Source organism: Sapajus apella, unplaced genomic scaffold, assembly GCF_009761245.1.
Source record: "Sapajus apella isolate SASKATOON/1434 unplaced genomic scaffold, GSC_monkey_1.0 scaffold126, whole genome shotgun sequence".
Classification (NCBI taxonomy): Eukaryota; Metazoa; Chordata; class Mammalia; order Primates; family Cebidae; genus Sapajus; species Sapajus apella.
Genome location: NW_022437066.1, coordinates 1,540,312 through 1,557,666, shown reverse-complemented (window position 1 = coordinate 1,557,666; position 17,355 = coordinate 1,540,312). Strand labels below are relative to the sequence as shown.

The 17,355-nt window shown below is 62.3% G+C and overlaps 1 protein-coding gene across 1 annotated transcript in view; it reads right to left on the bottom strand.

The window, feature by feature from the left end:
- The window catches only part of NOTCH1 (notch receptor 1), a 48,980-nt gene extending 38,815 nt beyond the window's left edge, over nt 1-10,165 (bottom strand). Inside the window, 2 exon segments of the mRNA XM_032261734.1 lie at nt 8,171-8,249; nt 9,847-10,165. Coding sequence (XP_032117625.1) covers nt 8,171-8,249; nt 9,847-9,907 — 140 coding nt within the window. The 5' untranslated portion in view covers nt 9,908-10,165.
- Nucleotides 10,166-17,355: the final 7,190 nt, after the last annotated feature.

The window sequence follows — 17,355 nt, the reverse complement described above, 5'->3', positions numbered from 1 at the left end:
GGACCCCAGGACCCCAGACCTCCTTCCAGGAAATTGCAGGGAGCACAGCAGGGCGCCCACACAGGCCAGACCTCAGGGAACCACAGCCATAACCCCATCCCAGAGAGCCCAGGCCTCTGAAATGCAGCTGAGGCTGAGGGGCTGGGGACTCGGAGGATGGGGTCTTCCACCTGGGGGGGTTCACAAGACCCCTTGGGGACCCACTCAAAGCTACCTCTTTGTATTAGGGAGGGCATGTGGAGAGGGCCCTGTCTACCTGCACTGGTTCAATTCAGAATGCAGACGGCAGGACCCCCCCAAGCCTGGGCCCCTGAGCCTGTGGGTGGGGGTTCGGAGGCGAGGCCTTTCCAGAAGTTCCCCTCCCAGGATCAACAGGTGCAGGGTGGTGAGGGGAACTCAAGACACCGCGGGCGGAGGTTCTCCTCCGAGAATTCCACAGGCCTCGGAGACACTGGGACCGCCTAACCACCATGCACCCCACCACCGGGAGAGATCAGGCACCCCGATGCTAACGCTCACGCATCCGCCTGACGGGGAGGAGGCGCCCAGCTGCCCGCATATGGGGCCTCGCTGTCAAGGCTGGCCTGGTGCCCTGCAGGGGACATGGCGCTTCCCTGTCCCGAGGGCAACTCAGAGAGGACACCATCTGTGTCTCAGAGCGAGAAACCAGGCTCCTAGCCCTCACCTGTGTCAGTCACTCCAAGGTGACCCCGAAGACAGCAGGGAGCCAACCACACAGAGCTCTGTCCAGGAAAGGGAAGGCCAAGGAGCGGGCAGACCGAGTGGGTGGGGCCAAGACGCCTGGCACGCCCCTGATGTATCCAAAGCCTCACTGCCCACCGCTCCTCCTGTGGGCTGACGGACGCTGAAGGGCTTGGCGGCTGGCGTGAGTGAGGCTCAGGGGCACGTTGTGAACCTGTCTTGGAGTCCTGAGTGGGGCAAAAGCTGTGGGCACGGCAGGCTGCCCTATAGATTCACCTGGGAACGTGCCAGGACCCACTCTAGGGGGCTCTGTGGCAGTTGGGTGGCCACACTGGCCCAGAGTGTGAATACTACCTCTTCCAGGAAGCCACCCGGGATGCCCTCCCAACACCTGTCTCCTCTGGACTGTGTGAGAACTGGGATGCTTGTGTCTCACTCCGGCCAGGCCCCGATGGTTCTCAGTGGCTGACATCTAGTCCTCAGAAGCAGTTCTAGTCCATGCCATGACACGGATGAACCTTAAACATATCCTACTCAGTGAAAGAAGCCAGAAGCCAAAGACCACCTGCTGTACAATCCCATTCATACACAATGTCCGAAAACAGGCAGATTCACAGAGACAGAAAGCGGACGGGTGGGTGCCAGGGGCTGGGGCAACAGGGAAGAGCGACTGCATTTGGGTGCCATTTCTGTTTTGTGCAGTGAAAAAGGTCTGGAACTGGGTGTACTAGACGCCACTGAATAGCACACTTCAGTTCCAAAGTCACATCTTCAGCCTGGGCAACACAGCAAGACCCCATCTCTGCAGAAAATTTAAAAGTTAGCTAGGCAGGCTGGGTGTGGTGGTTCACGCCTGTAATCCCAGCACTTTGGGAGGCCGAGGTGGGCGGACCATGAGGTCAGGAGATCGAGACCATTCTGGCCAACATGGTGAAACCCCATCTCTACTAAAAATACAAACATTAGCTGGATGTGGTGGCGCGTGCCTGTAATCCCAGCTAGTCAGGAGGCTGAGGCTGGAGAATCGCTTGAACCCGGAGGCGGAGGTTGCAGTGAGCGGAGATCGCACCATTGCACTTCAGCCTGGTGACAGAGTAAGACTTTGTCACAAAAAAAAAAAAAAAAATTAGCTAGGCATGGTGGTGCACACCTGTGGTCCCAGCTACTCTGGGGGCTGAGGCAGGAGGATCGCTTGAGCCCAGGAGTTTGAGGCTGCAGTCAGCTGTGATCTCACCACTTCACTCTAGCCTTGTGTGACAGAATGAGATCCTAGCTCAAAAAAAAAAAAAAAAAAAAAAAAGTGACCGGGCACGGTGGCTCACGCTTGTAATCCCAGCACTTTGAGAGACCGAGGCAGGTGGATCACCTGAGGTCAGGAGTTCGAGACCAGCCTGACCAATACGGTGAAACCCTAACCCTACTAAAAACACAAAAATTAGTTGGGCATGGTGGCATGCGCCTATAGTCCCAGCTACTCAGAAAGCTGAGGCAGGAGAATCCCTTGAACCCAGGAGGTGGAGGCTGCTGTGGGCCGAGATCATGCCACTGCACTCCAATCTGGCTGACAGAGTGAGACTCCGTCTCAAAAAAAATTTTTTTTTTGTAATATGAGTAACTCATCTACCAGGATACCCCTATATGCATAACCAGCCCCCAAATCTAGTCCTTAGCTCCCTTTGCTCCCAGGGAGCAGGGTGGGGAGGAGCAGGGCCTCAAGGAGAACTGAATCAGGCAACTTTGGGAAAGGGCTTCCGTCCACCCTCCTATCCCACTGAGCCCACGCCGCAGGGCCTGCAGCCACCACCACGCCTTCAGCCCAACCCAGGCTCCTGCTGGCTGTAGTTGGAAGAGGGCTCACATACAGACAGGGAAACTGAGGCCCAGGGAGGAGACAGTGTGGGGAGCACAGCACATCAGAGCCAGCCCCACTCTGCCTCGCCTTGGAGCTCTGGGCCCCACGGGAGAAAGCCCCAGCACTGCCTGGGAAACTCATGGTCATCAAATGCATCCCGGCCCACAGGTTGATGCCCCAAGCTAGTTAAAGCTACTGGTATTTCCTCCTCAGCCCTGGGAAACATCTGGAAAGTTCTGGATACACTTGCACATGAAGGTGAAAGCTGACGCCAGCCTGCCTCAGATCCCCACGCCCTTGCAGCTGCAGCTCTCCCACCTGCGTGCTGGGGATGAAAACGGCGCTGGCCACACCTGAGGGTGGGCGGCTGTCTGCCAGGGGTTTACGAGGCTGGGTAACAGCGGCCGTCCTGAGCATGGGGCTGTCATCACTGCATTACTGAGGAAGGCAAGCTAGACGCCCCATCGACTCTGCAAACCCACATCCTTGCACTATTTATAGACGAGACATGAAACAGGAAAGGTCCCCTCCCCACAGCAAAGGGTGCAGTCCCTTGGCCCGGCCTGGCACTGCCCAGCGGACCCTGGTGTCCACCGCTGCCCATCACAGGTGCAGGGAACGGGGAATGAGGCCAGTCCCGGCTCCCGTGGGGTCTCCAGTCTGCCCGTGTCTGGGGGTCCCCGCAGCCGCCTCTGCCTTGTGGAAGCCCTTCCCGGTGTCCACTGTCTGCCCTGCCCTGCCCTCTTCCTGCCAGGGAGGCTGCTTTCTGTCTCTCTCTCTCTTTTCTACGATTGTTTTCTTCAATGGAAAACGTGCTGGCTGCTGTTCAGGGGCAGGCCCTGCCCCAAGGAGGCCGCTTCCTCCAGAGCACTCACTCCAGGCTCCCACCCAGGTCTCCGCCCCGGGCCTTCCTGCTCCTGACGTCTCCCCAGTCTCAGGAGGTGACACTTTCTATTTGACAATGTGGTTTTATTTTCTGATTTTTGTTTTTTTGAGACAGAGTCTCGTTCTGTCGCCCAGGCTGGAGTGCAGTGGCGTGATCTTGACTCGCTGCAGCCTCCGTCTCCTTGGTGCAAACGAGCCTACTGCCTCAGCCTCCTAAGTGGCTGGGATTACAGGCATGGGCCACTGCGCTTGGCGTATTTGTGTCTTTTAGTAGAGACGGGGTTTTGCCATGTTGGCCAGGCTGGTCTTGAACTCCTGACCTCAAGTGATCTGCCCACCTGGGACGCTGCATGTTTGCATGTTTTTTTTTTTTTTTTTTGAGACAGAGTTTCACTCATGTTACCCATGCTGGAGTGCAATGGCGCCATCTCGGCTCACCGCAACCTCCGCCTCCTGGGTTCAGGCAATTCTCCTGCCCCAGCCTTCTGAGTCGCTGGGATTACAGGCACGCACCACCATGCCCAGCTAATGTTTTGTATTTTTAGTAGAAACGGGGTTTCACCATGTTGACCAGGATGGTCTCGATCTCTTGACCTCGTGATCCACCCGCCTCGGCCTCCCAAAGTGCTGGGATTACAGGCGTGAGCCACCGCGCCCGGCCCGCTGCATGTTTTAAACATGTGTTTCTAACCCTGGTGCCCTTGAAGACCAGGAGCTGCATAAGCAGATGCCTCCTGAGCGTGAGGAGGGGGATTAACCTGTTCCTCTCCTGGCCACGCCCAAGACAAGGCAAGTGAGTCAATGGAAACAGCCAGACCGGGTGACAGAAGACAGCCCGCCCCTCCCCAGCCTCCCAGGGCCCAGTCACTTCCCGCCCCAGCCTCCTTCCTCCTCTATTAAAGGGAAGCCACGCCCCCCAGTCCCACTAGTAGTCGGGAAGTGACGGGCCACGGCTGGGGACATTCGCTTAGGAGAAGGAGAGGGGCAGGGCTCTGTCACCGCTGCGTGACCCTGGGGCCCACGGCGACTGCTCTGAATCTCCTCCTCTTACTTCCCTGTGCCTGGTCCAGACAGCTTTACGGGGCTGCCAGGAGCTACACCCGGCCTCTGGGGGCCAGCCCACCTCCAACATGTCCCATACGTGAGCCAGGTGCCTCTCTCACCCCTTGCTGAGAAGTGAACCCCACGGGAGCTGGGGCCTTGCCTGGAGCAGAAGGCAGCACACAGCAGGCGCTCAAACGTGTCTGCAAACCGGAGCCATCCTGGGAGCTGGACTTCCCCCGAGCCTGCCAGTCCTTCTCCAGGTAGTGCCAGGCCCGACCCACCAGGCAGCAAACCGGAGCCATCCTGGGAGCTGGACTTCCCCTGAGCCTGCCAGTCCTTCTCCAGGTAGTGCCAGGCCCGACCCACCAGGCAGCACCTTTAGGACTCTCTAAATTCATTCATCAGTCACGGAAACACTTGGGGAAGAGGCTCTGGAGACCAGCACCATCAGCCGATGGTGGAAGGCGGGGAGGGAAGGCGCGCTGACCAGGGACCTCCCACGAGGTCCTCATGCCATCCTCGGGCACCACCAAGAGACTCAGTGTGTTTCAGCCTGGCTGATACCCTGGGGAAACTGAGGCTTGCATGACCTGATGACCCAAGTCCTGGAGCTAGCAGGGGACCTGGCCAGGCCTCAGACACAAAGCTGTCCAGAGCTACAGCCCACCATCCTCCGGGAAGTGCTGGGTCTGACGCCTCCCCCTCCCCCTGCAGTTTCTCCCCACCTGGAAGACGCCCTGTGCAATTCTGACTCTGCCATCAGCAGGCAACATCTTAGCGACCCTCTGCCTGGACGCCCAGCCCAGCCCCAGGCAGCCATGGGAGAGCCTTTCAGACCACGGTGCATGCTCACCCAGACGGACAGGGTCCCTGCAGCCCTTCCCACCCATCCTCAAAACAGAGGGAAAACAGGGGAGCCCTCTTCAGTACCGCCTGCTCACACCAATGGAGCTGACAAGGAGGCCTGGGAAGGGCCAAGAACCACAGTGACCCCTGGGCCTGCTCAAAAGGCCACCATCTCTGACCACAGCCACCATGGCCATACTGCACACAGCAGCTGCCCAGAGAGCGGCCATCCTCCACCAACCAGCATGTGCCGCTGGGTGCTTTCTACCTGGCCACCAGCTGTCCAGGCCACAGTGACACTCCGACCTCCTGGGAAGGCATTTTGCACAGAAAAAAACACTTTTTCCAACCCCGAGCCCTGTAACCGCCTGACTGGCAACTTCCCATGGAGGGTCCCTCTCTTTGGGGTGGAAAGAAATGATTCACTCAGTACTAATGTGGCAGGTGCCGTGACCCCACCATCACCAAGCCCCTTCCACGGAGGACGCAGCAACTGGCACCAAAAGCCAAAGCCATTTCCGGGGTCACAGCTGGACGGCATGGGGCTTCGCACGCAGACTGGCGGGGCTCCAGGGGCCTGCACCCCAGACGCTTTCGAGAAACAGCGTGGGGCTCCCCTCTCGCTGGGAGAGCCAGCCTCCCGCAGGTGCCCTGGCCAACTCCAGGACAGATCGCCTGCCTGGAGCCTTCTGAGAAGGACGGGCATTAACGGGAAGCCAGGGCGCCTGAGGGGACTGTGCTGGGTGGGGCTCAAGCCCAGGGAGGGAGCCCAGGGCCTTCCCTGGAGCGGCTGCAATGCCCCCAACTTGCAGTGTGGGCCCCGACCTGAGCCTCCGCACGCCGGGCCTGGCCGTGGCCATGGCCGTGGCCTCCAACGCTGCAGCCCAGAGGTAAGAGCCTGAAAACGCGCTTCCGCCCCGTCTTCTCACTGGACTAGTGGGGTGTGCACAATGGGGCCTCTGTGGGCTGAGCCCGGCTGCCTGTCAGGCCAAAATGAAGCAGGCTTCCCGCCAAGAAGGAGGGGGCGCCAGGCCCCCACGGCGGGGACAAGGCCAGGCACCAAAGCCCTGGTCAGTGGCCTGGCTTGGGCTGGAAACAGCTCACCAGCATCCCAGGTTTGGGGAGTGGGAGAGTGAGCCCACGACACTGGTGTCTGTGGCTCTGTGGCAGGGTCTCAGCCCAGACCCTAGGGAACTGCAGCAATCTGTACCTCAAAGCACAGCCCTTTGGCGGGGGGGAGACCTCAGTCCCAGACCCCAGTGGGCCAGGCCGTGCCTCCTCCCCGGCGCCGCTGAGAAGCAGCAACAAGCCCCCAGTTTCCGCAGCAGGGCACTCCTCCCACCCTCCCAAAGTCCCCTGCGGGAGCAAGAACCTTCTCCCAGGGCCCCGCATGGATGAGAGGCAGAGTCCGAGCCCGGCGCACTGTGGCAGGGCAGGGGGTTATACATTCTGGGAAGCCACGCATAATTAATCACACGGCATTAATCCGCCGCCCCCAACAATAGCGGCTGCACTTCCCTGGATCCCAGCTGTCGGGCTCTGAATGAAAGGAAACAAGATTTAGGGCATCAAGCGTCCATGCGGCTTCTGCAGGGGGAGAAGGGGGCCCCAAAAAGCAAAAAAAAAAGTAGTGCGCATTCATTAGTGTCTGACAAAGACACAATCGGCTTTGTCCATTAAACTGCTCACAGGCCTGCTTAATTGGCTTCAGTGCGGGGAGGGCAGGGGCCGCTGCCCACAGGCTGGGCAGTTCTCGCAGGCAGGAGCCGGGCTGGGGTTGTCAAGGGAATGGGCCCTTCTGCAGTTGGAATGAGGGCGCGCAGACTGACTGGGGAGCCACTTCATCTGCAGCTCCTGGTGGGGCAGGGAGGACTCTTTTTCCAGCGAGCAAATACCTCCTCATTATTCTCATCAGGGATGGACTCAAGTTGAAGGGCGTCGGCCACGGCAGCACAGCTCCCTGCAGCCGGCTGGCACTCACAGGCAGGCCGGAGGGACTGGCACTCACAGGCAGGCTGGAGGCAGCCGCTTCCCCAGGACTTCCCAGCCACTCCTGCCCACTTTACATCTGAGGCTGGAAGACCAGAAGGGCCACAGAGTTTAGAGGACAGAGTTTGCAGACGCCAGGGCAGAAACCAGACTCAAGAATTTCCCCACATCCTGTGCCAAAACATGAGTTCCACCTTCTCTTCCCCAGCCCCAGCCTGAGGCCGAGAGGAGACAGCAGGAGCAAACAGAGAGCCCAAAGGTCGGTCGGATTTTGGAGAGTCAATTTCCTTCAAAGAGGCATCACCCAGTCAGAGGGCATCAGCCACCCAGAGTGGGCATGACCCACCCAGAGGAGGCATCAGCCACCCAGAGAGGGTATCACCTGTTTCCAGAGGAGGCATCACCCACCCAGGCATCACCACCTGTCCACAGCAGGCATCACCACCAGCCCAGGAGGCATCACCTGGCCAGAGAAGGTGCCCCAAGTTGGCAGCGTGGTGGGGGCTGGGCCTCTCTGTAAATGGTCCAGAGCTCCCCCGCAAGCAGATCAACTGTTTCTGGGGGACTTGAAGAATTGGGGTACTGGGACTCCCACTTAGTGCCCCAGGAGCCTGAGGTGGCCCACGGAGGAGTGCCCAAGCCCCCAGCAGCCAGACCAGCTCCACATGCAGCATAATTGCTGGTGATTAAGTAATTGCCAGACTTTGTCCAATAAAAGTCAGCACGTGACCGCGCCCAGACTCTGGGCCATCTCCAGAAGACAATGGCCTAGTGTTCTGTCCCCTGCGCCGCTGCAGAAAGCAGGGGCTCTGCCCTCCACAAAGCAACAGGTCCCGCAGGGGTGGTACTCACACGCAGGCCTCCGTGCCATTGGCCGATTCACACTTCCCGCCATTCAGGCAGGTCTCACCGGGCTGGGAGCATCGCAGGCCTAGGCAGGGCAGAAGAGAGGTCAGTCTCGCCCGCACCCCGACCGAAGGCCCTTGTTACCCTGGAGGTGGCACCTGCACCCCGCCAAGGGGCGCCGCCCACCCTCCACCCCAGAAGCACTCTGCTCAGTGTCATGGGTTGCTGGGGCAGGGGTCCGCAGTAAGACCCTCCATGAAACCAAAGGGGCATCAACATTCTGCCCAGAGTTCTGTAAGTCAGATCTGGGGGGAAGGGGAGCAGCGGAGAACACCTCCTGCTTGAAGCGGGGTGGGGCGGCCTGAGGTGCAGCGGGGGAGAAGCGGAGACAGGGCGGGGTCCTCTCCTAAACGTTGCCCCCCACCCCGGAGGGTCCGGCAGGGCAGGGGCCCCCATCCAGCCGCCAAGATTGCCTCTGTTTAAACCCGTTCTGCAAGGGGCAGAGCTGGACGGGGCGGGGGGGCGGGGGGTGGCCACACTCAGCTCCCGCCCGCCCGTGGGAAAATGCGACAGCTGCTCGCCCGCCGCCCCGCCCGCCAACAAAGCGCCGGCCGCGGCCTCGGAATCAGAGCGGCCCATTGTGGAGTCGGGGCCGCCTCCAGGGGCATGGGGACTGCACCCCGAGGACCCGGCCCCGCCTCCGCCGACACCCAATACCTGCTCCCGCGGGCGCGCACCTCCAGGGGCCGCCCCCTATGCCCACGGGAGGGGGATGAAGATGTCCCGTTCGGAAGGAATCCGACCCCATCTCGATAAGAGTCAATAACTCCAGGCCCCCCTCCCATCTCACGGGGGCTGAGAAACGGGGAAGGGGTGTGACAGAGCCGCACTTTCTGGAAGAGGACGGAATATTTTCACCTCCAACTCTCCGAGAAAGAGCGGATTAATCACTCGATTCCCCAGAGACCCCCCTCGACGTGCGGCGGGGAGAGTTGTGAGCGCCCCCCACCCACGTCCCGCTCTCCGCCCCCAAGATTTCCAAACTTCAACTACGCAAAGCAGAAGGAAAGTGAAGTCCCACCGGGCGCAGCGGCGCCGGGCGCAACTCCTCCCCCAAACCTAGGGCCCGGCTGAGGGGCGCTGGGGGGCCCCGGCGGGGGGAGCGGCCGCGAGCCGGGGACGAGCGGACCGCGGGGGTCAGCAGAGTCGAACGCGGCGCCGCGGAGCCCACATTCCGCGCCCCAACATCCGCCCGGCGTGGGCCAAAGGCGAGGAAGAAAGAAGATAAATGGCCCGGAGAGGCAACAGGAAACCAAAACCGACTCGATTCAAATCGAAAAGCAGTAGGCAGCGCGCCCGCCCGGCCGCCCGGCGGCAAGCCCCACGAGCGGCGGGTGCAGGGCGGCCCAGGGTAGGGACTCCGGGGCCCCCGCACCCCACGCTGGCCTCCCCACCCGGCTCCAGGCACCGGCGGCGCGCGTCCGCCCCAACGCGGGGACGAGGGAAGGCTCGGTACTCCCCACGACGAGGACGCCAGGACCCCACGCCCGGGCCGCCCGCTCCTCCCTCCCCACGCCGGCCTACCCGCCGCCCGCTCCCAGCTACGGGAGGCGCGCGCCGAGCGCCACCGAAGTTTCCGAAGCGCGAGGAAAGTGGGGGCTCGCGGGTGGGCGGGTGCCTACCTCGTGCGGCGAGCGCGGGCAGCAGCGCGAGGCAGAGCAGGGGTGCCAGGAGCGGCGGCATGCCTGCCCCCCGGCTGCCCACTGTGCCCGGACGGCGGCCTCCTGCGCTGGCCGGCGGGGCGGGGGCGCACACGCGCGGCGGACGGTCCCGCGGGCTGCGGCGGCCGCTCCCGGCCTCTTTCTCACGCTGGCAGGCGGCGCTGTGCTCTCGCGGGCTCCCGGGCCGGGCTCCGCGCCCGCCTCGTTCCTTCGCTGCGCTCGCGCCCGCGCCCTGCGCCCCGCGCCCCTGCGCCCCTGCGCCCCTGCGCTCCCTCCCGCGGCCGAGGCACTAGTGAGGCTCAGGACCGAGGTGCGCTCCGCCCCCGCCTCAGGCCCCGCCCCCGCACCGGGCCCCGCCCCGGCCCGGCCCCGCCCCCCGGCCCCGGCCCCGCCCCCTCCGGCCTCCCGCGCGCCCCCCGCGGCCTCCTCCCACCCACGTGCCCCGTCCGGCTCTGCGCCCCCGAGAGCTGAGCCCCTCGGGGTGGCGGCACCGGCGGCGCGGCGTGGGTCGGGAGCGGGCGCCGAGGGACTATTTCTCGTCTAAAAGTTTTCAGAGGCCAAAAGTTTGAGCCCGGGCTGCGGAAGGATCCGGCTCCGGCGGTCGCCGCGCTCGGCGACAATTGGCGGCGATCATTTGCATGTGAATAAGCAGCGGAGACCCGGGCGCGGCGGGGAAGGCGAGGCCGCGTCCACCCTGCGCTGGGCCGGGCGGGGAGCAGCTGAGGCCACGTCGGGGGACCCCGAGTCCGGGCAGGGGGCTCTGGGGGGGTCGCCCAGCCGTGGGGGCGCCCCCAGCCCGGTGACTTCACTCCCTCCAGGAGCCCCACTGCCGCGGCTTTGGGCGTCTAAGGGATCGATCGCCGGACGCCGCGGGCCGCGATTGCCCGAGCACTTGACCGTGAGGGATGGGGTCGCCGCGGCCTCTGGGCAGAGACTCAGGGCGTCCCGAGGGAACAGCCCGGGGCCGGTGCCTGGCAGACGGATGGGATAGCGCCCGCTGCCCCGGGGGACCCGAATCTACACGCTCCTCGTCCTCCTCCTGCCTAAGGTGGCCCCAGAAAGCACAAGCGGTCGGGCGGATCTGCCGCTGGCGCCGGCGGGGCCCCTCCCACGTGCTCCTTCCGGCTGAGTTATTTCTCCACCACGATGGCAGACATGGGCACCCGGTGCCAAGCCTGGTTAAGCGCCAGGAGTCCAAAATGCCTGCCATAGTCCCTGCTCAAAGTTCACGGCCTCGTGCCAGGGACACACAACGCCCCCTCCCCATCCCAGCAAGGATAGGGAGTGCGATGGCGGAAGGCGCGCGTCCCGGGGCCCTCCTGGAGTAGGAGGGCAATGCCTGCCGTGGGGGCCACCGAACAGTTGAGAGGGACCGAGGACTCTGGGGGTCTGGGCGAAGGACTGCAAAAACCCCAGAGGATGGTGGCAGAGGGAGGCACAGAAGGGGGGCAAATCTCACACCTGACCCCCGCGAGACTTTCCTGACACACCTCTTGCCAAGTGTGGAGCACGCTGGGAACAGCCGGTGCAGGCGGCCTGTCCCGCCCCTTAGCTGCTGCTGGGAGCCTCCCTCGCCTGCGTCCTCCCAGAAGCTGGCCTCACTTCTCCAAGCCTGGGGTAACATCTTGGGGTCGGCGCCCCAGGAGAGGAGGCGCCTGGAGGCAGCAGAGATGTTTATGTAACAGCAGCCCGGCAGCCTGGAGGAGCAGATTTTCCATAGAAGGAAGCGCGGAGCTGTCAGCTCCCAGACTCAGACTCCGGACTGCCCACCACTCTATCCTATGCTCCGAGTGGCGGGGGATGGGGGCATGGGGAGGCCCAAAGGCCTTAGGCCTGGCGCTGATCTGCGTGACTGCCTGTGTGCCTCTGTTGGCATCCCATTGGCATCTCTGCCAGTTTTCACCTGGGGAGGAGAGGAGGGGAGCCCTGGCTGGGGAGCCTCACCTAGTCTTCCCCAGCTGTGCCGACAGCACCTCCACCATGGGCCTCCATCCTCTGCCAGCAGGGAAGAGAGTGGCCCACTCAAGGGCCACCCATCAGGCTACCTGGCAGCCAGGCACACTCATGAGCCCACATTACAGATGATTCGGCCGGGTGCACAGGCCTCGGCCTCCCAGCTCCCAACGGCCACAGCACCCACAGCCAGGAGTACCCCATGGACAGCTGGGGCCGAGGAGAAGCCAGGAATGAGGGGTCGGGCCTCGCCTCCCGTCCAGCCTGGGAAGGGGGTGGGCCCCTGGCAAGTGGATGAGAAGCTTTTTCATTCACAGGCTGTCTGGGCTCTCCACTCCTCTTTTATCAGGACAGCGGGTGCGGGTGCGGGCAGTGGGGGAAAGCTGGGGTCCTGACCCAGCAGGAGCGCCTCTGATGGCCTGGGTCCTGGAGACCATCTCCTGCGGGTCAGCCCTGGGCAGCAGGCATTTCAGGGGCTAAAGAGAAACAAGAGAAGGCAGGTTGTGTGCAGGGTACCCCAGCCACTCCAGAAACCCAATGGGAGGATGGGGGCTAGGACCCCAAGTAACTGAATTGGGGTGCAGTGCAGCCAGGCCTCCCAGGGAACTCACGTTGGGCTTCCTGTCCCAGCTTGTGGTGGGAGCTGGGATAAGGTTCCCAGTCCACCCAGGGGCAGGTGTCCCCTGAATGAAGGGGCTGTTTCCAAGCTGGCCGGGGAGCCTGGAAGCAGATGGGATGGGGCCGCAGAGCCTGGTTTGCGGAGGGGAGAGGCAGGCATGTCCTGCAGCCCTTTCTTCAGAGCCCCCCTTCAGGTGCTGAGGGGAGAGTGGCTTAGGCGTGGCACCCCAAGAGACAGAACTGGGTCAGTTTCCCCTCGTTTGCTGCCAGAGATATGGGGGTGCCATTGTCAGGTGGGTGAAGGAGGCCCTGCTATCATTGACCCAGCCAGGCCCTTCCTGTGCTGCCTCTTTGGGTGCTTTTGAGAGTACAGCATGCCCCTAAGTGCGTGGAGCAGCGAGCACAGCTGGTCAGCAGGCGGGGACAGCAACTGAGCTCCTGCCACCTGCTCCGCCCCAGGTGCTATCCAGCACGGAGATCCAGGTGACCTTAAAACGCTCCAGGGCTGGCTTCAGCCCCAGAGAGTTGTGGTCTGAGTGGAAGGGGGTCAGCAGTTACTGGCTGGGTGTATTTGAAAGGTCTCTGTCAAAAGTTCTGCAGCAGAGTCTAAGCCGGGGCTGAGAATCCCAGTTCTGAGCCCCTGACCCCCTTCCTTCCTGCAGGAATTCGTTTTGGCTCTTGTGCCCATGACCCTATGGCGTTGGGAAAGCGGGTAGTGTGATGCTCCCCATTTTTCAGGAGGGAAGTTGAGGCTCAGAGACTTCACGAGGATGCCAAGGTCCAGTCAGGCCTTGGTCCTCAGCTGCTGTCATCCAGTAGGGTAGGTGGGACCCCCAGGAGGTGTTGGGGGACACCCTCCCCACTTACGGTCTGTTCACGGTGCAAGGCAGCAGGTTGGACTTGGTGCAGGGACCGTGGCTTGGCATGGCTGGGGTGGAGTGGCCCATCCAAAGCACCTTTTGAAGCTGATGCTAAAAACATCCGACCTGCTTCCAAAGCTTGAGCCCAGAGGCCTGAGACCGTCCGGCCTCCGGGGCGGCCTCCACTGAGCCTCCACCTCCGCTTCCATGCAGCCCCTGACCGTCAGGTGCACCCCGGGGCCTTAGCTGGCCGCTAAGCCTCAGGTTCCCCTTCACCAAGTGACTTTTAAGGTCCCATCTGCCTTTCTCCACTTAAAAAGAACTTGGGACATTTCCTCAAGGTTAGGCATTTTTCCAGATGTGGCTCACTACCTGGTCGCCTGTTCTGGGCGGTCTGGCTGTGATGTGCCTGCTGTTCTTCCTCCAGAATGGAGTCCGGCTGGCCCCTGTTCTGAGGATGGAGATGCAGCCGCCAGGCGGAGGGTGGGGTCTGGAATCTGCTCCCAGCCCCTCCCGCACACAGAGAGCCACGGCCACCCAGGCCCAGGGGCACCCGCAGGCGCTGGGCATCTCGCCCTTGTCCTCACCGGGGCCCTCACGACCCACACCCCCGGTCTGTGCCGTGGAGCCCCCTCCTCACTTGTGCAAGGCCTCGTCCTCTGCCGCAGCCATGTCCTTCCTCTTGTCCCTGAGAGACTCCTCAGCCAACCCGGAGGCTCTGGGCCTTCTGAGCCCCACAAAGCCTTCCTTACCCACTCTCTGTGTGTCAGGCAGAGCCCATCCCTGCCAGGGCCCAGGATCACACCAGAGGCTCTGGAAGGTTTGCTGACTGACCTGTGACTGCAGAAGCGGAGGGAACGTGGGCACAGACCCGGCAGGGGCTTGCTGGGTGCAGAGTCAACTGGCCGCCCCTGGGAGCCTGCCACCGTGACCAGCCCTCCAGCCAGGCGCCGGTGCCCTCCCTGGCCCCTGACCCCCAGCTGTGACTGGGACTCTGCCCAAGGCCCTGTCCACTCGTCTCCAGCGGTCTCCACGCAGGAGCTGCCCCCTTGCTGCCCGTGAGGTTCCCTCTGCACAGAGGCCGGGGTAGAGTGTTGCCCGGGCAAGTCCCGGTGCCGGCGCCTGGCCTCCTGAGCAGGTGAGCTAAGAAGGCCCTGGCTGTGGTGGGCTTCAAAGCCACGGGGCTGGCCACGGGCAGACCTGGTGCAGTCGTTCTGGAGCCTGGCCATGGGCAACTGGTGCAGTGCAGAGCTCAGGTGGAGGAGGAGGCCACTGCCCGTCCTTTCCCTGTGGCTCAGGGTTCAGACCCATCTGCCTGTCCCTGGATGCCCCAAGACCACTCAGAGCACAGAGCTCAATGGGAAAGACAGTTGATGGGCCTACGCGTATGCTCTCCCAGCCCTGAGAAGGGGGCCCCCTCAGACCTTTCCAGGTTCCCAGGTCCCCTCAGCCTCCCATAGAGCCTGGGTGGAGCCGGGCCTGGAGTTGGGTCCCTCAGGGGCCAGTGGCCCATTTTTGCTGCTTCCAGGGAGCCCCAGGGAGATGGTGAGGTGGTGCCCAGCTGGGGACCCTCGTGGGCATGCCATTTGGGGGGTGCGGGCACTGGGAAGCTGGCCAGGCCTGCCCAAATCAGGGGGCTTCCAGGAGGAGAGACATGGGCGGGGGGTGGCCGGGGGCTTAGCACCGTGGCTGGTACTTCCAGGCAGGGGCCGAGGGGAGCTGTCGGGGGCTGGACCAGACAGGGAGGCTGTCATGGTGCCTGGCTCTTGGAGGGGGCACGGAGGCTCTGAGTGGGGTGGCAGAGCCTGGCATCCGGGTCCATCTGCACTTCCCATACCCCCTCACCACCCCCGGACCCCCAGTCCCAAGGACCCCTGCAGAGCCTGTGGGGAGGGAACTTCCACCTTCCTGGCCCTCTGCCCACCTCAGCTCAGAACTTTCTCCAAAAACTAAGAGCCTCGGGGGACGAAACTGCAAGGCTCCGCCCCTTGGGCTCCGGCACAAATCCGAGCCTCCTCCAGGGCTGAGTCACTGGGAAAGCCGCACCTGCGGCCCCTCCCCCGCTTCCCCCTTTCTCGGACCCCTCCTCTTCTCTTCTCGTCTTCCCTCCCTCTCTTCTTCCCTTCCTCCCTCTTTCCTTTCCTCCTTTCTGGGTGTAAGAATAGCTGGGAAACCCCCTTAAAAAAAAGTTCATTTCAATTTTAGAGGGACGAAGTTGATGTCCCAAAGCAGAATCCTCTACACCAGCAGAGCCACGAGCCCCCGCCCTGCCCGGCCCTGCCTGTGCCCGGTCCCCTGCGTGGGGCCTGGGCCATCCTGGACCTCACCGCTGGGGTGATGGAGGGCCCCACGCCCCAAGGCGAGAGTTTCTCAGGCCGCCTGGGTTTCCTCTGGTTTGCTCCAGACACATTTAAACAAACTGAGAACTTCCGTCCTCCCCCGCACTCCCCCCCGGACTCCTCTGGAAATGAAAATGGGCCTGGAAATCGGGGTTTGGGTTACAGGGGGCACAGGGAATTGTGTTGGCGAAATAACACGGAGCACAAACATTAGCAGGTACCGCACATCTGTGAGCTATTTTCGGGTCTCCAGGGGAAGGGCAGAAATCCCCAGGAATCCTTAAGTGAGACCAGGGCTCTTCTTGATTTTTGCTTTGACAGCGAAGGAAAAAATTTGCCAAAAACCAGAGGCGCTGCTGAGTGTTAGCGTGGGAATGTTAGCTTAGTCAGAGCCTTGCTCTGGGCCATTTAAATAAAAACAGGCCTATTGGTGGCAAATGCCAGTTCAACGTGCAGCAGGAGAGTGGCACCTCTGGGACCCCGAGAAGGGCGTGCAGCTGTGCCCTCTTCCCTTTTCTCGCGGCCTTCCCGGCCTTCTTATCATCACGATTGGCATTTCGCTGGTAAACATTTGGTGCAGTAATTTTCAAAAATCAGCAAGAAAAGTCTGAGCGTTTCATGTGGCAGTGTCTGCGCCGCCCCAGCTGGAAGCGTGGGTTCCCGGCGCCTCCTGGAGTGCGTCTCCGAGGGATCCTCCAGGCATGGGAGGGTCTTTGCACAACATAAATCAGACCAACTATCACGAGATAGACTCACTTGCAGCGCGGGGAGGCTGGAGGCTGCATGGGGCTTGTGCTGCCTGTTTCCAGTGGCATGCAGTGGTGGAGCAGGCATGGGGACCCCGGGGCCACCTCCCCTCCGTGCTGGGGCTGCCACACAGACCCACATTCAGGGACCCGAATTCAGGGCCCGCCCCAGGAGTGGCGACCGTGTCTGGGCACTGAGCACCCACTACTGGGCGCATCTTCTGGCCTTTCAGTCTATTTTTTTTTTTTTTTTTGAGTCGGAGTCTCGTTCTGTCGCCAGGCTGGAGTGCAGTGGCGTGATCTCGCTCACGGCAACCACTTTCTCCCAGTTTCAAGCAATTCTCTTGCCTCAGCCTCCCGAGCAGCTGGGATTACAGGTGCCCGCCACCATGCCCGGCTAATTTTCGTATTTTTAGTAGAGACGGGGTTTCACTATATTGGTCAGGCTGGTCTTGAACTCTCGACCTCAGGTGATCTGCCCTCCTTGGCCTCCCAAAGTGCTGGGATGACAGGCGTGAGCCACCGCGCCCGGCCAGCCTTTCAGCCTTGAAGCCTCTCTGGGGGGGCCTCAGAGAACGTCTTGGTTTCCTCATTCTTTGGTTCCCGTGGACCGAGGGAAGGGCTGGGAAGGGGTGAGGAGCCCAGGACTCTTCTGGCGAGGGCTGAGGGTCCGTGTTGGGGGCTCCCTTCTGCCACCACTCCTTGGTGATGTGCGGCTGGCTGGAGAGTCCCTCGGGCAGGGGTGGGGAGATGGGCGGCTGTAATGAATCTGACACCAGCCACCTCTCTCCCCGCCCTGCCAGCAGCCCTCACTCATGGGCATCTGTCCTCGCCCCACTGTGGGGGTCCTGAGTGTGACTGGGGTAACGTCTGGTCCTCCTTAGAACAGCGGGGCTTGGAATTCGTTCAAGGGAGGAAGACTGAAGGAACGCAGATGCTGATTGCATGGAGCAC